The sequence below is a fragment of the Cheilinus undulatus genome, linkage group 16 (genome assembly GCF_018320785.1).
Source record: "Cheilinus undulatus linkage group 16, ASM1832078v1, whole genome shotgun sequence".
Taxonomy (NCBI): domain Eukaryota; kingdom Metazoa; phylum Chordata; class Actinopteri; order Labriformes; family Labridae; genus Cheilinus; species Cheilinus undulatus.
In genome coordinates, this window is record NC_054880.1 from 6122789 (window position 1) to 6138170 (window position 15382).

The 15382-nt window shown below is 39.6% G+C and overlaps 2 protein-coding genes across 3 annotated transcripts; both read left to right on the forward strand.

Moving 5' to 3' along the window:
• The first annotated feature begins 1171 nt into the window (after nucleotides 1–1171).
• LOC121523786 (gastrula zinc finger protein XlCGF26.1-like) lies at nucleotides 1172–8016 on the forward strand. Of its 2 annotated transcripts, XM_041808824.1 has the most exons (3): nucleotides 1172–1387; nucleotides 5742–6217; nucleotides 7940–8016. In XM_041808824.1, exons 1-3 carry the CDS (start codon nucleotides 1357–1359, stop codon nucleotides 8000–8002), a joined length of 570 nt encoding a protein of 189 aa, XP_041664758.1. In that variant the 5' UTR covers nucleotides 1172–1356; the 3' UTR covers nucleotides 8003–8016. The 2 variants fall into 2 exon arrangements, with proteins under 2 accessions (XP_041664758.1, XP_041664757.1); XM_041808823.1 differs by lacking the exon at nucleotides 7940–8016 and having other exon boundaries at nucleotides 5742–7729.
• A 2216-nt stretch (nucleotides 8017–10232) lies between these two features.
• LOC121523784 (gastrula zinc finger protein XlCGF57.1-like) lies at nucleotides 10233–15161 on the forward strand. Its single transcript, XM_041808821.1, has 2 exons — nucleotides 10233–10706; nucleotides 12899–15161. Exons 1-2 carry the CDS (start codon nucleotides 10436–10438, stop codon nucleotides 14272–14274), a joined length of 1647 nt encoding a protein of 548 aa, XP_041664755.1. The 5' UTR covers nucleotides 10233–10435; the 3' UTR covers nucleotides 14275–15161.
• The last annotated feature ends 221 nt before the right edge of the window (nucleotides 15162–15382 follow it).

The window sequence follows — 15382 nt, forward strand, 5'->3', positions numbered from 1 at the left end:
GAAAAAGGCAGATTAAATGGGCGAGAAGTGAAAAAAAAAAGCCAACAAAAGGGGCAGAAAATTGCAAAAAGCAGGATAAAAGTGTCAAAGAGAAGTGGCAACAATGGGAATAATGTTTTAAATGAAGACATAAAAGAGCCACACGCTGAGTATCACTGATCGAACTTCAAGAAAACGCTGGATACTACAAGTGGAGAAGGAGAACCAAGTGACAAAGTTTTAGAGATGGACGCATTTTGGTTTCCTGGTGTCAAGAAATGAGAAAGGGGAAAAGGTGATGGACAAATGAAAGACGGTACGCAGACACAGCCAGGCTGTGGTGACACAATACAAGAAACATGAGGAGACATTTGGCAAATCATCACCTCACAAAGATTCACAAAGATGTGAGGAGAAGAATTTTTCATTATTTTCCCCTTAAAGTTTATTCAGTTTCCTCTACTTTATTCTCTGGTATCATGAAATTTGTGCACATCATGACTTAGCTATGAAGGCTTACTTTCCAAATATTTTAGTCAATTTGCCCATGCACATTGTTAATATTAGCAGAAAAGAGAATTTTGTTTTAAGAAATGCATTTACATTTTAATTAGGGTACTACATCAAAGATAAAGTTGATTTTTGTTGCTTTGATGAGAGTGGTTGTTATTCAGGTTAAGGATAAAATATGATTATCACAGCTTATTACAGGTGTCACTGTACCGTGAGATCTTGATGCCGGTACATCCCTTTTAAGTGAAAATAAAAGTATAGAAATGTGTCTTTGAGTGGTTGTTAAGGTGGTTTGTTTTAAAAAAGGGCAGGAACAAGGCCAAAAGACTTTTAAAACAATAGTTTAAATTAGCCCATAAAAATTCATCTAGAATGGGTTGAAAATGTTTATCAGGATTTTTCCGTCTTTGGTTCAGTCAGTTAATCAGTGCAGTTTTGTTTGTAGAGTTTAGCACTAATACATACCAAATATCGTCTCAACAGACTTTAAAAGAGCAGGGGCACATTTCAAAAAGCAAGTTCAACAAACTCAGAGTCTAACCCGGGGCTCTGAGTTGATCTATCCTCAGATGAGAAAACCCTGAGGTCTCAGTTTCAGAACACTGAGGCAGATCATCCAGACCAGAAGGTGGCGGTAGAGCACGGACAAGCTGTTTGCCAACCGCTGTGAAACGGAAGAAGGGACTCTTATCTCCGTGTTTTATTAACCTTTTGCTATTGGTGCTAAAGTTAACACTCTTTCCATTCAGAGAAAGAGAATACTATACGAGTATGTCAGTATGACAACCCTCAAGACGTTCCGATAAAGGGTGATTCCAACGAAGTGAGCTAACAGAGCTAGCCTGGAAGCTAACAGCAGTTAGCATGGAGGAAGTGAAGAACGACATCAGTGAAGGTAAAGAGAAAAGCATGAGAAGAATAAAAATAACCAAAGGGGAGTTAAGTGGACACTGAGACAGTGTTGGCTGAATTTGAAGGAAACATTTTGCGAAGTAAGATGTGTCTGGTTTGCATGAGTTACCCTGTGAGTGTGTTAATGCTAAAGACTAGATAAGCAGGGCAGACAGTGAAAATATTAACATATTATGTAACTATAGCCTACTATGTAAGACATCGCCTCCCAACACCTTCAAACTTAAAATATCTAAATGTTATGAGTTCCTGCTTGTCTCTGTCTTGTCTGTCTGTATGAATTGCAAGCGTGTTGTCCTTCACTTGTCATGTTCTCTCTTGCATCACTTTATAATAAAAGAAAGAACAAACAGGAGATATAGAATGGATAGAAAGACATTAAACAATAAACTATATTACAAAATACACTAAAGATATAACATGAAAAAACAGGATTAATGAAATCGGAGCTTTACAGAAAATACACCATTTCTCCCAGAAATTGTATCAATTACAAATGTTTTGGTATACATGTGTTTATTTCCTTTATGTGCATTGAAACAACACAAAAAAGCAGAAGAAAAAAGCCAAAATTAACAAAATTGTACACAAAACTTAAAACCCAAATAAATATTTGGTTTCACACCCTTTGAAATAAATAACTGAAACCAATCACTTCCTATAACCATCAACAAGCTTCTTACACCTCTCAGCTGGAATTTTGGACCACTGTTCTTTTGCAAACTGCTCCAGGTCTCTCAGATTTGAAGGGTGCTTCTTCAACAGCAGTTTTGAGATCTCTCCATAGGTGTTCAATTGGATTTAGATCTGGACTCATTGCTGGCCACTTCAGAACTCTCCAGCGCTTTGTCTCCAACCATTTCTTGGTGCGTTATGAGGTATGTTTGGGGTCATTGTCCTGCTGGAACACCCATGACCTCTGACCCAGACCCAGCTTTCTGACACTAGGCCCTACATTGCGGCCCAAAATCTTTTGATAGTCTCCAGATTTCATGATTCCTTGCACACAGTCAAGGCACCCAGTGCCAGAGGCAACAAAACAACCCCAAAAAATCCTTGAAGGTCCACCATGTTTGACTGTAGGTACTGTGTTCTTTTCTTTGTAGGCCTCATTCTGTTTTCTGTAAACAGTAGAATGACGTGCTTTTCCAAAAAGCTGTACCTTAGTCTCATCTGTCCACTAAATGTTCTCCCAGAAGGATTGAGGCTTACTCAGGTACATTTTTGCAAACTCCAGTCTGGCTTTTTTATGTCTCTTTGTCAGCAGTGGGGTTCTCCTCGGTCTCCTGCCATAGTGCTTCATCTCATTCAGATGACCACGTATGGTCCCAGCTGACACTTTTGCACCCTGAGTCTGCAGGACAGCCTGAATTTGTGTGGAAGTTGACTGAGGATGTTTATCCACCATTCCAACTATCCTGCGTTGCATTCTTTTGTCAATTTTTCTCTTCCGTCCACGTCCAGGGAGATTAGCCACAGCTCCATGGGTTATAAACTTCTTGATTATATTATACACAGTGGACAGAGGAATTTCAGGATCTTTGGAGATGGTCTTATAACCTTGAGATTGTTCATATTTTTACACAGTTTTGCTTTTTAAGTCCTCAGACAATTCTTGGCTCCTCTTTCTCTTCTCCATGCTTGGTGTGACACACACAGACACACAACACAAAGGTTGAGTCAACTTTAGACATTCTAACTGGCTTCAGGTGTGATTTCTAGATTGCCAGCACCTGTTACTGCCACAGGTGAGTTTAAATGAGCATCACATGCTTGAAATAAAATGTGACCAAAGCCAGATAAAGTTCCTGCAAGTTGGCATTCCAGTGGTTGAGAAAAATTGATACAAAGTCGTTTTCTTCAAAATTATCATTTTTCGTTTTTCCCATTTTATGCAAGTCCGACATTTAAACTACTTTTTCGATGAAAAAGTAACACAAATGTGATATTTAAAAGCGTTAATTTTGTGTTTTAAAATGCCCTATTCTCGCAGTTGCTGCAAGGATATTGAGGGGAGGGGAAAGCGAAACTGTGGGGTGATAATTGGCCACTCAGTCTGCCATTGTTCCCAGTTTCGCCCATTGAGATAGACAATAACAAACACCGCATGGCTCAAACGCCACCCCCCTCAGCACGTATACAGCTGTTTCTAGTTATCATCTTTATCAACAAGCCTGAAGATGCGCCCTGCAGCGAAGAAAAGTAGAAGAGATGATGAGGAAGCAGCAAGAATTATCAACAGACTTCGGACAACTTCAAGATCACTCGACAGTGAAAGTTTGATGAAGGCGGATTTCCTATGGGAATATTTTGATGAGCGTCACCAGTCCGATTCAGAAGCTTGGTTTGAGTGGACTTTATGTAAATGTGGCCCTGTTGTTCATGCTCATAACCCGGCCTGCCTGAAGGTAGGAGAAGTCCTGAAACTTTGAGCCTGGTTTTCTCAGAAGAAGCAGGAACTAGAAGTTAACATTCAAATGAGCATATCTTTGTAAAATATGCTCAGATTAAGGTGTATAATAGACCATTAGAAAGCTTGGAATCTACGCTTTCATAATGTGTAAAAAACTCCAAAATGACCTTGGACGACTTGCAGGAGTTTTTACTAGCTTTGGTAACAAATGACTTACCCACAGTTAAAAAGGGTGCCAATCATTTTGTCCAGCTCATTTCTGAGTTTTGTGTAAAATTATGTCAATTTTGGCTTTTTTCTTCTTTTTTTGTCTTGTTCCAATGCACATAAAGGAAATAAACTAGTATACCAAAACATTTGTAATTGCAACAATTTCTGGGAGAAATTGTGTATTTTCTGGAAAACCTCAAGGGGTGCCAATACTTTCGTCCATGACTGTATACAGAAAGTTCAGTTTAAGAAATAAAAAACCTTTCAGGTGTTGGCAGATGTTCCTTGTTTTGAAGAAACATCTTTAAAACCTTAAATGAGCTCATGTTTATCACTGAGGTTATACGTTTCATTCTCTGCATTTGACAGAACTCACCTGACCACAGGTGTGCATTTTGTGGTCCATCAACGATAGATTGCTGACCTGGAAAGTTACTCAAATTGCTGTAATTGAGTAGTTTTGTAGAGACTTTTACTTTTTGAGTACATTTCGAAATCAGTACTTCTACTTCTACACAACTACATTTTAACAAGAGTTACTGTACTTTTACCTGAGTACTGTACTCCTGCCCTTTTTCCACTTTTGCTGACTACACGGTAGCACATATTGAGAGAATAATTCCTCATCACATCCCATAACAATTGTTTATAATAATAATAACTTTATTTATATAGCACCTTTAAAACAGATGTTTACAAAGTGCTTTAACAGACATGGCAAAAGCAAGAACTCAAGGATTCACAACAAACAAAAAACAAATTAGCAATAAACCAGACAGAAAAAGTCTTGATAATCCAGACAGAAAATCAAAAATAACTGAACACAAAAGTCTACAAAAATAGCACAGTTGGAAGGAATGGGAAGTACACGGATGATCATGAAGGCAGTTAAAATACTAAAAGATGAAAGTATCCAGGAAAAGTGAGTATAATGTAAAACAAAAATAAAACTGTTCTATTTTGCTTTATTATAAAGGTGTGACTTATCCTGGGGAGATCTATATTCTCATGTTGTTATTACCAATAAGAAAAGCTCATATTTCACTGCACAGCTCCTCAGTAGCTACTAAGGCTGGACTATTATTCAAAACTTAGATTGAATAGCAATTCATCCTGCATTTGTCAAATAACAGATGTTTCAGTATTTCTTTGAACTGAAATTTGTGCCAAAAACTAGCTTCATAGTTGTATTTTTTTTGCAGCACTGTTATGTTTTACACATTATGCAAGCACTGAATGTTCCCTTGTAGTGTAAATGATTCTAAATCGTTATTGTGCCATGACCAAGGAAATTGTGTGATTATTGGCAAGTGTGCAGCTGGTTGTCTCTAAATCAATTATTTCAGTGCAACATAATATGATCAAAAATAATCAATAAAGCGCCAAAATCTAGTTTTATTCATTTAAACCACCAAGAAGGTGCAACAAAGTACTTGTCATGAATTTAACTGAGCTACATCATCACAAAGGTATTATTAAAATGTCTGCAAGAAGTCTACAAAATGTGTTACATTTCAATACACAATCAAGTCCCTCTTAAATATTCTGAAATGTAAAGTTTATATAGTCTCACTCTTTTTTTTCTGAATATGTCTGACCTCCAAATGATGACACAAGATTTGCAAAATATCCCCACAATGCAAACAGTAGTCATCAGTGATTTACTTTAAAAGTGATTTCCTTTTAAACTTGTGTGTTTGATTTTTCTCCACAGAAGTCCAGCAGTTGGTGTTGAAAGATGAAGAGGATCTCCTTGAGGAGCAGGAGAGGAGCTCCAGCCTGAAGCAGAATGAGCCACCAGAACCGGCACACATTAAAGAGGAACAAGAGGAACTGTGGATCAATAAGGAGAGAGAGCAGCTTCAAGGAGCAGAGGGGGCTAATAACCTTTTCACTCTTGTCACTGTGAAGAACGAAGAAGTGGATGAAGAAAAATCTCAGAACTCACAGCCTCATGAAAACCAAAGTGGAGAGAACAGAGACACAGAGTGTTTTAAAACAGAAGCTGATGGAGAGGACTGTGGAGGATCAGAAGGAGACAGAGACTTAAATGCAGATGGTCATTTTCCTCCAGTTACTCCTGATGAGACTTCAGACCTTTCTGGATCTGAGACTGATGACAGTGCTGATTGGGAGGAGAGTGATGAACATCAAGAAGGTTTAAACTATCAGAAAAATAAGGACAGATCTGTAAGTGATATGAAATGTAACACTGGAAACACACCACATAGGGCCTCTGAATGTCATCCAAGTTGTGCACAAAAGAAACAAGAAAAGAATCAGAAAGGAGAGAAGGAATTCAGTTGTTCAGTTTGTAGTAAAAGATACAGGAGTGATCAAAATGTAAAGCATCATATGTTGCGTCATTCAGAAGAAAAACCTTTCAACTGCTCAGTTTGTCAGAGAAGTTTCTTCAGGAAAAGTGAGATTGAGATGCACATGAGGGTCCACACAGGGGAGAGACCATTTTGTTGCTCAGTTTGTGGTAAAAGATACCGAAGTAAGAAAAATTTAAAGGAGCATATGTTACGTCATTCAGAAGAAAAACCTTTCAACTGCTCAGTTTGTCAGAGGAGTTTCATCCGGAAAAGCGAGATTGAGAGGCACATGAGGGTCCACACAGGGGAGAAACCATTTATTTGTTCAGTTTGTGGTAAAAGATACCCAGGAAACAGAAATTTAAAGAACCATATGTTACGTCATTCGGGAGAAAAACCTTTCAGCTGCTCAGTTTGTCAGAGGAGGTTTTTCTGGAAAAAAGAGATTGTGAGGCACATGAGAGTTCACACAGTGAAGAAACCTTTTAGTTGTTCAGTCTGTGATCTAAGTTTTTTTTGCCATGAAAAGCTGAGGAAACACTGTGCTGTTCACACAGGGGAGAAACCATTTAGTTGTTCAGTCTGTGGTAAAGGTTTTTCTCTTAATGGAAATCTGAGAAAACATTCTCTTGTCCACACTGGAGAGAAACCAATTGGCTGTTCAGTTTGTGGTAAAACTTTTTCTGCTAAGAGAAATCTGAGAATACACTCTGTTGTCCACACAGGAATGAAACCATTTCTGTGTTCAGTTTGTGGTAAGAGTTTTTCTCAACGTGGAAGCCTGAGAAAACACTCTTTTATCCACACAGGGGAGAAACCGTTTAGTTGTTCTGTTTGTGGTAAAAGTTTTTCACAACGTGAACATTTGAGGGCTCATGCAGTCGTCCACACAGGGGAAAGACCGTTTTGTTGTTCAGTTTGTGGAAAAAAATATTCTCATCATAAAAATCTGAGAAGACATAGCTGTCCACAAAAGGGAGAAACTGTGTAGTTGCAGTTTTTGTGATATGACATTCATTTGACTTCAATATGTAAAAAATCTCCAGTGTGTTCATAAGGGCAACAGATATGAAATGTAATCTGAGGATACTCATCATATGTGAACTTAAAAGTACTGGTACAAGTCTAACATTTGCTGCATTAATATATGATTTCAAAACCAAATGACTTGATGTTTTCCTGAGAACACATTTATAGAGTTGAAGGGCTCTCTGAGTGCTTAATCAATCTCTGGTGTGCTGAATATTTTGTTTATAAATGGTTCAACAGGTCTGGTTAAAATTTTAAATTCCCATCTCCATACAGCAGTCAGATGTGACATGATTGTAAATATAGAGTTTTTAAAATCTGTAATTATTCTCAAATATGCCATTGTTATTTTTAGTATGACAATAAACCTCCAATTGATCAAGACACCTCTTTCTATCCTCTATCCTTCCTATCTGCTGTGAATTAATCTTTCAAGTTATTTATAATCCTACATGATGTTAAAAACAGAATAAATGCTTGAACAAGGCCATGTCAGCTATGGGAGCATATACTGGTACGACATTTTGCCACGCCAGCCCTGACCCTGTACTTCTCTTGCTTCTAGATTGCCATCAAGCAGGCCTGCACTAGGCCCCTCTCCCATCTCTCTAGGTATCCTCCCAGCTGAGCCCTCCATGACACGTGGCACCCATCAGCCACCTTTACTGTGGAGCAACACAGAGAGGATGATGCTGCCTTTAAGCAGGCATAAGTATGGTTGATCTCCTTCTACATGACACTGTCATTGGAAAACCAAGTTCAAGGCTGCAAACTGTGTCTCTGGCACCAGGATCCAACAATTCTCAAGCTCCTATATCAAGGTGGCTGGTCAGCTTGCAAACACCAATGCCATCCCCTCTGTGTGGCATCCATTGGTGTGGCCAGACCAGTAATAGATGTATCTGCCCACACTAGTCTCTCCAGTGCCATGGCACCTCACCACAGACAAGACAACAACGACAATCCCAAGCTGAGCGAGTGCTCGTCCTCCTGAAGAAAGGTCACGTTCAAGGTGCCTCAGGTTGTTGAACCTTCCTGACTGACGTTTGCTGTGCAGGGATTTCCCTCTCTGACAGGACAGATAGACTGTTTCATGAATATATTTCACATTCAACCAGAAAAGCTCCTATGGAAAGCATTTGGGAAGGGCAGAATTTTTCAAAACAGTAATAGAAGGTGATTGGAGGAACATTCTGTCTGTCACATTTATGATGGGCCAAGACAAGCTTTTGGTGTAGCTCTATGGTCTTGTTTTAAAAAAGAAATGTGGTCCAGTTCTGATTAAATTGCCTACCTCCAAACTAACTGCTACAGCGGTGGCGACACTGGAAACACAGACAAGCCTCACCTGTAATGATTGCAACCACATGCTGGGCAGACAAGGAGAAAGCAAAAACATCTTTTTAGTACAACTAACCATTTCCCCCCGTAACTCAGCAGAAGAGTGAGGGAAATTTGCCTGATGACAGAGATGGAGTCCAGCAGATCCATCTGCTTTGCAAGGTTAGGGATATCCTCCTAATCCTGCGATGAGGATGCGAAGGGCTTTGCCCTGCTGCTTTTATATGATGCACAGTTAGTCTAATGAAAAAAGCACAAACAAATTACATGTTGTAAATGATTAAACATATTATTCAATCACTGGCTCATGACGACTATGTAAGTACTTAAAGGGGACATGTATGTACCCCTGACCTGTCCACAATCCCCTCAAGTACCAGAAAAATCCATTCCCTCTCCCCCTCTTTTCTCCACCTTTCAGAAAATGTGTGCTGAAACAGGCCGTTCTCAGATTTTAATCCTAGTGACCTCACATGGGGAGTAAGCACCCACCCCCAGGTTTGGTTGGCCCTCCCCCACTTGGATGAAAGTTCTGCCCTCTTCTCCTGATCTTCCTCTTAGCTACCACCTGAAATGCTGGATAGCTCAGTGGGTTACCTTCCCAGCCAGGCCCTAAACCGATAAAAGTGTCTGTAACATCAGGAGTGCCACATCCATTTTCTGAGAGGGGTGTGGTCAGGGGCGGAGTCAGACAGCTTTTTAACATTTAAAAACAAAGACACAGAAACAGCTCATTCTGAGCAGGGCTGAAACAGATGGGTTTTAGACATGCAAAAATCCAAAACTGGGGTATTTTTTCAGCAACAAACGTCACAGGCATGTTTTAGGGAACTCTCAGGACAATAAAAACTTATCTTAAAAGGGTAAAATATGTCCCCTTTAATATTTCAATTTACATGCATTTTTCTGCTTACAAAATAGAAATTCTAATTTTTGTAATAACTTAATTCTTATCACTTTTTTTTGTTGTTGTTGTTTACACATTTGAGGTCCTTTCCTTAAATGATAAATGGGCCCTTTGAGATCATAGTGATATATAATTATCTAAATCAACTTCAAATTAATCAAACCAATTTATAAATAAACACTCCATTATTTCATTTTAATGCAGTTTTTACACCTTATTTTCAATTTACATAAATTTTTATTTCCTTAGATTTTATCACTAGGTTTTTCTTACTTTTACCCCTCATATCTGTACGGAGCCCCAGGCATGACATGGTCAAAAAAAAAATTAAAATTGTGGCCAATTGTGGCTATAATGTGCGCACAAAATACTAATTCATGGCCACAAAATAAGTATAATGTGGCCATGAATTTAATTTAATTTATTTGTTTTTTTGACCATGTCATGTCTGGGGCTCTGGATTCTGTACACAGAAGCAGGATGGGATAGAGTTTGATCGAGCACTCGGTGCTCTGCTTGTTTGGTCTGTTATGATTTAATTCTCAGGGTTTGACTACACATGTCTGTAATTGTAACTTCCGCCCCTAAGTCTCTCCAGTTCTAGCAGCAGTCTAGTCTCCGTGGTTTTAACTGTCAGTCATTAGTGCTGTTTAAACAGTGTCGCTACATTCAGAGTTAGAAACACTGTCAGAGTGTCTCAGAATAAAACAAACATCAGCATGGAGTCAGAAAACGGAGTTACAGAGAGGAGCAGAGTGTGCTAACGAAGCTAACCTGGAAGCTAACGGCCGACTGTAACCGAGCAGCGGACACATGGAGCAGTTCAACCCGCCGTCACCGCTGATACTTACCGGTAACCTGGCTGAAAACTGGCGCAGATGGGAGCGGCGTTTTGGGCTGTATATAGTGTCCTCTGGAGCAAATGAAGAGGAGGAGGATGTGAAAAAAGCCATTCTTCTTCACTCCATAGGCGAGGATGCTCGAGAGGTGTTCAACACACTGACAGTCAGCTCAGCAGGTGAAAATGCAACGATGGAGGATATTCTGGAGGCTTTTAGAGAATACTGCAGCCCTCTGAGCAAAGGTGAGGACCAGAGGACAGGAGGGACGACTGTAGGCAGACTGATGACAGAGATACAAGAGAAAATGATCAGAGGTACATTCAGCAGAGCTGGCCCTCATCTGAAGCAGGGGTTCTCAACGTTGGGGTCGGGACCCCATTGGGGGTCACGAGAGACTGAGAGGGGGTCTCCAGTTGCCTTAAAAAAATCTAAACATTTTTGAATCACACTTTTGCCACTTTACATCAATTTTGCCCAATTGTAACCCATTTTTATCACTTCTCCCTGCCAATTTTACCAATCACATTTTTGCAACTGAAACCCAATTTTGTCCATTTTAAACCCTTTCCACCACTTTTTTTCTGCCACGTTTAAACCAAATCTTGCAACTCTGTCTATTGTTGCCTCTGTTGACATATGATTGCCACTATTAACCCCTTTTACCTCTTTTTAAGCCACATTTCCACCTATTAATTCAATTTCAGCCACTTTTGAATCCCCTTCCACCATTTATCCCCATTTTTGACACTTTAAGCCATTTTTGCCATGTTTAGGTTATTGTTTTTGCCACTTTTTGGCCTTTCTACCCCATTTCTGCTACTTTTAAAATCTAATTTCATCACCTTTCCCACCATTTTTTGCCATTATTAACCAATTTTAGCTATTTTTAATGTTTTTTTAATTCTGTTTTTAACAATAGGATCATTTTAAGAGGGCTGCTTACAACACAAATGAATTAAAATGTGTTTCTTTGATAAGAATGTTTGTTATTCAGGTTAAATATTAAACACCCCAGCTTAACTTCACAATGGACCATGATTTTGCTGGCCCCCAGTTTGTGCTGGGCCCCACAAAGCTCTCCCATTTTGCCCTCCTAATGGGCAGCCTTGTTTGCACGTGACTGTTCTTGAATGTGCATGGCTGTGTTCAGCCACCTTCAGGTACAATGGGGATCCCCGGTCTCTGACACCTTTGTTTTGGGGGTCGTGGGCTGAAAGGTTGAGAACCCCTGATCTAAAGGAGGGACCTAACATGAAAACGGCCTAACACTGCACAGAGCCATAGCAATATGTAGATCTACAGAGCAAGCCAAGACACAAATACACACGTGGACAAAATTATTGGTACCCTTCAATTAAAGAACAAAAAACCCCCAGTGGTGACTGTGGTGTATTTCACATAAAAGTGAGAGAGTGTACATGATTGGTATTGGTATCAGCAAAAATCAGATCAGAAATATTGGAATATGGGATATCAGTAAAAATCCACTACAGTGCTCCCTATCTGACATAACTATCCAAATGATGTTGCAAAAAAATCTCTTTGTGTGCTGGAAAAATGGGTTTACATTTCAAAACAGGCTACATTTGATTGAAACTCAATGTGCACTTTTGCTTCTTTTAAATGAACGTGTTTTTATAAAGGTTAAACATAAAATATGGTTATTACAACTTAACTTTGCACCATTGTTAATTTTGGCAGATATTTTTAATTTTAGTCTTGTTTTTAGTCTTTAAATGAAATGCATTTTAGTTTTAGTCACATTTTAGTCATTTCTATCCTTTTTAGTTTTAGTCTAGTTTTACTCAACAGAAACTCAAAACGTTTTAGTCTAGTTTTAGTCCATAAAAGTCCTCATATTTTAGTCTTTACTTTTAGTCCAAGCATTTATTTTCTTGCCTAAATCTGGTACCAAATCATGGTAGTGTGTTCTCTGCACCCTGCCAAATCTGGGGTCCCTGCTTCCTACAGCTGAGAGACAGAATAGATACAGATGCATTGTATTTGGACAGATTTACCCACAGTGGAGAAATGTCACAGATTTTGAATTTCTAGTTTTTGTCATGGAAAAAAGGCTGTCATGAATAGTTTTCATCATAGTTTTAGTCGACAAAATTAACACTGCTTTGCACAGACTATGTTTTAGCTGGCTTCTGTGGCCCTCTATGTGTTAGAGCCCATAAAACTCTATTTTTTACACTTATGAGTGACCTTGTCTGTAATACACATATTTTTTTTAAAAAATAGGTGTCTACAGAGAGGATCAAATGTCTTTATGGGTCAGTCTGATTCCATACTATGAATGACTTTCAAATATCAACATATTTACAAAATCTGCGAGATGTCCCACCAATGCATAAAGCTTGGCCAAGAGTGATTTACCGTGAACAGAAGATTACATTTTTTTAACTGTGTGTTTGATTTTTCCCCACAGACATCCAGCAGCTGGTTGGGAAAGATGAAGAGGTTCTCCCTGAGCAGCGGGAGGGGAGCTCCAGCCTGAATCAGGAGGAGCCACCAGAACCAGCACACATAAAAGAGGAACAGGAGGAACTCTGGTACAGTGAAGCAAGAGAGCAGCTTCACGGAGAGGAGGATATCATTATGTTCACATTCAATCCTGGCTCTGTGAAGACTGAAGAAGAGAATGGAGAGGAACCTCAGACCTCACAGCTTCATGAAGACCAAAGTGAAGAGAGCAGGGACAAGGAGCATTTCAAAATAGAAGCTGATGGAGAACAGTGTGGAAGATCAGAGTCAGACAGAGACTTTGATCAAGACTGTCATTTCCCTCCAGTTACTCCTGATGAGACTTCAGACCTTTCTGGATCTGAAACTGATGACAGTGGTGACTGGGAGGAAAGTGATGAACCTCATGAAGGTTCAAATTTTCTGCAAAACAAAGACATAGCTGTGAGTAACACGAAGTGTAACACCTCTAGCTCCTCTGAATGTGCTCCAAGCCTTAGAAAAAAGAAACGACAGAAGAAGCAAAAAGACGAGAGACCATTTATTTGCTCAGTTTGTGGTAAAAGATATGTGGGCAAGAACAATTTGAATCAACACATGTTACGCCACTCTGGAGAAAAAAAATTCAGCTGCTCAGTTTGTGAGAAAAGTTTTATTGGTAAAGTAGAGATGGTGAGGCACATGAGAGTCCACACAGATGAGAGACAATTTAGTTGTTCAGTTTGTGGTAAACAATTCAAACGAAATGGAGCCCTAAAGAGTCATTCTATTATCCACACAGGGGAGAAACCGTTTAGCTGTTCCATTTGTGGTAGAAAATTTTATGAACTTGGAAATCTGAGGGCACATGCAGTTGTCCACACAGGGGAGAAACCTTTCAGTTGTTCAGTGTGTGGTAAAGGTTTTTCTCATCATGGAAATATGAGAAGACACTCTGTTGTCCACACAGGAAAGAAACTGTTTAGTTGTTCAGTTTGTGGTAAAAGTTTCGCTCAACATGAACATCTGAGGGCACATTCTGTTATCCACACAGGGGAGAAACCGTTTAATTGTTTAGTTTGTGGTAAAAGTTTTTCTCATCATAGATATCTGAGTGCACATTCTATTGTCCACACAGGGGAGAAACCATTCAGTTGTTTAGTTTGTGGTAAAAGTTTTACTCGACATGTAAATCTGACAAGACACTCCATTGTCCACACGGGGAAGAAACCGTTTAGCTGCAGTGTTTGTGATAGAACATTCACTCGACTTCAACATGTTAGGAAACACAAGTGTGTCAGTGAGAGCAGCGAAAATGAAATCAAAACACAAGACTCTCATCAAACCAGCCTCCCTCTATAGACATGCTTTTTTTCACTCAGGTTTGTCTGCCCCAGGATTCTCCTGCTATCTGCACAATGCTTACAATCTCAGAGCGTCTTAGAGCTGCTGCCTCCTGTACTGCCTCTCTAGGGTGTATTATATTTCCATCAGGTCAGGTATGAGAGCGTATGCTGTTTTGGCACATTACCACATCAACCTTGGCCTCCAGCTTCCTGATGGCCATCATCCAGCTTTGCACCAGGTCCATGCCCCATCTCTCCATGTATCTTCCCAGTTGACTCAGGTATACGAGAGTCCTCAAGAGTAGACATGCTCCAGGCACGGACTTGGACTGACTGCCTCAGGTTGAGCTGAAGTATTTGAGAAGAGGTTGTCGACACCGCAGCGCCAGCTGAAATGTTCAACCTACATTTGCTGTGCAGGGATTTCCATGTATTCCCTTACATGGGTCTTTCAAACATGGGTGTCTACATGTGAAGAAGCTTAAGGCCGTGGTGGTGCATACCTGTGTCCCTAGGCTCCGAAGGCAAGAGACACCTGACCCCCTTTCAGCTGTGGGACTGCTGTAACCATATATTTCTATCTCTTTCTTTTCTCGTTCTTGTGCGACTTTGGCCGACTTTGCTTATATTTGCCGCAGAGACAATAATCAGTGATTGGTGTAATCATTTCCGTTTTTTGTCCTTAAAACCCTCACATGCAACCTCAACAGATAATAGTTCTCAGTCTTTGCTAGTTTTCCACAAGCCCAAACACTGAACCTCACATCCTCTAAAACTCTAATTTCTCCTTGCTAACCTTGAAGGTCCTGGCTTTTGGTTCTGCATCTATGATGAGTCATAGATGTATCTTAAATAACAAATCTAATTTTCATATTGCATTTTCTGTCTTCTTTTGAATGTAATAGAGCTGAGTTGTTCAGCTTGGCGGGTATAATACCATGATTTAAATGTTTAAAATAGAACTTTATAAGATGGTTGTAACTTGTCTCTTTGCCGTTTTGATAAGATAAGTTAAACTTTATTGTCCCCAGGGGGAGATTTTTCATGGACATAAGTGCAGTGCTGCTCACAATCAATACATTCATCATGAAGAAAAAACAAAAACAAACAGGCAATACACAGAC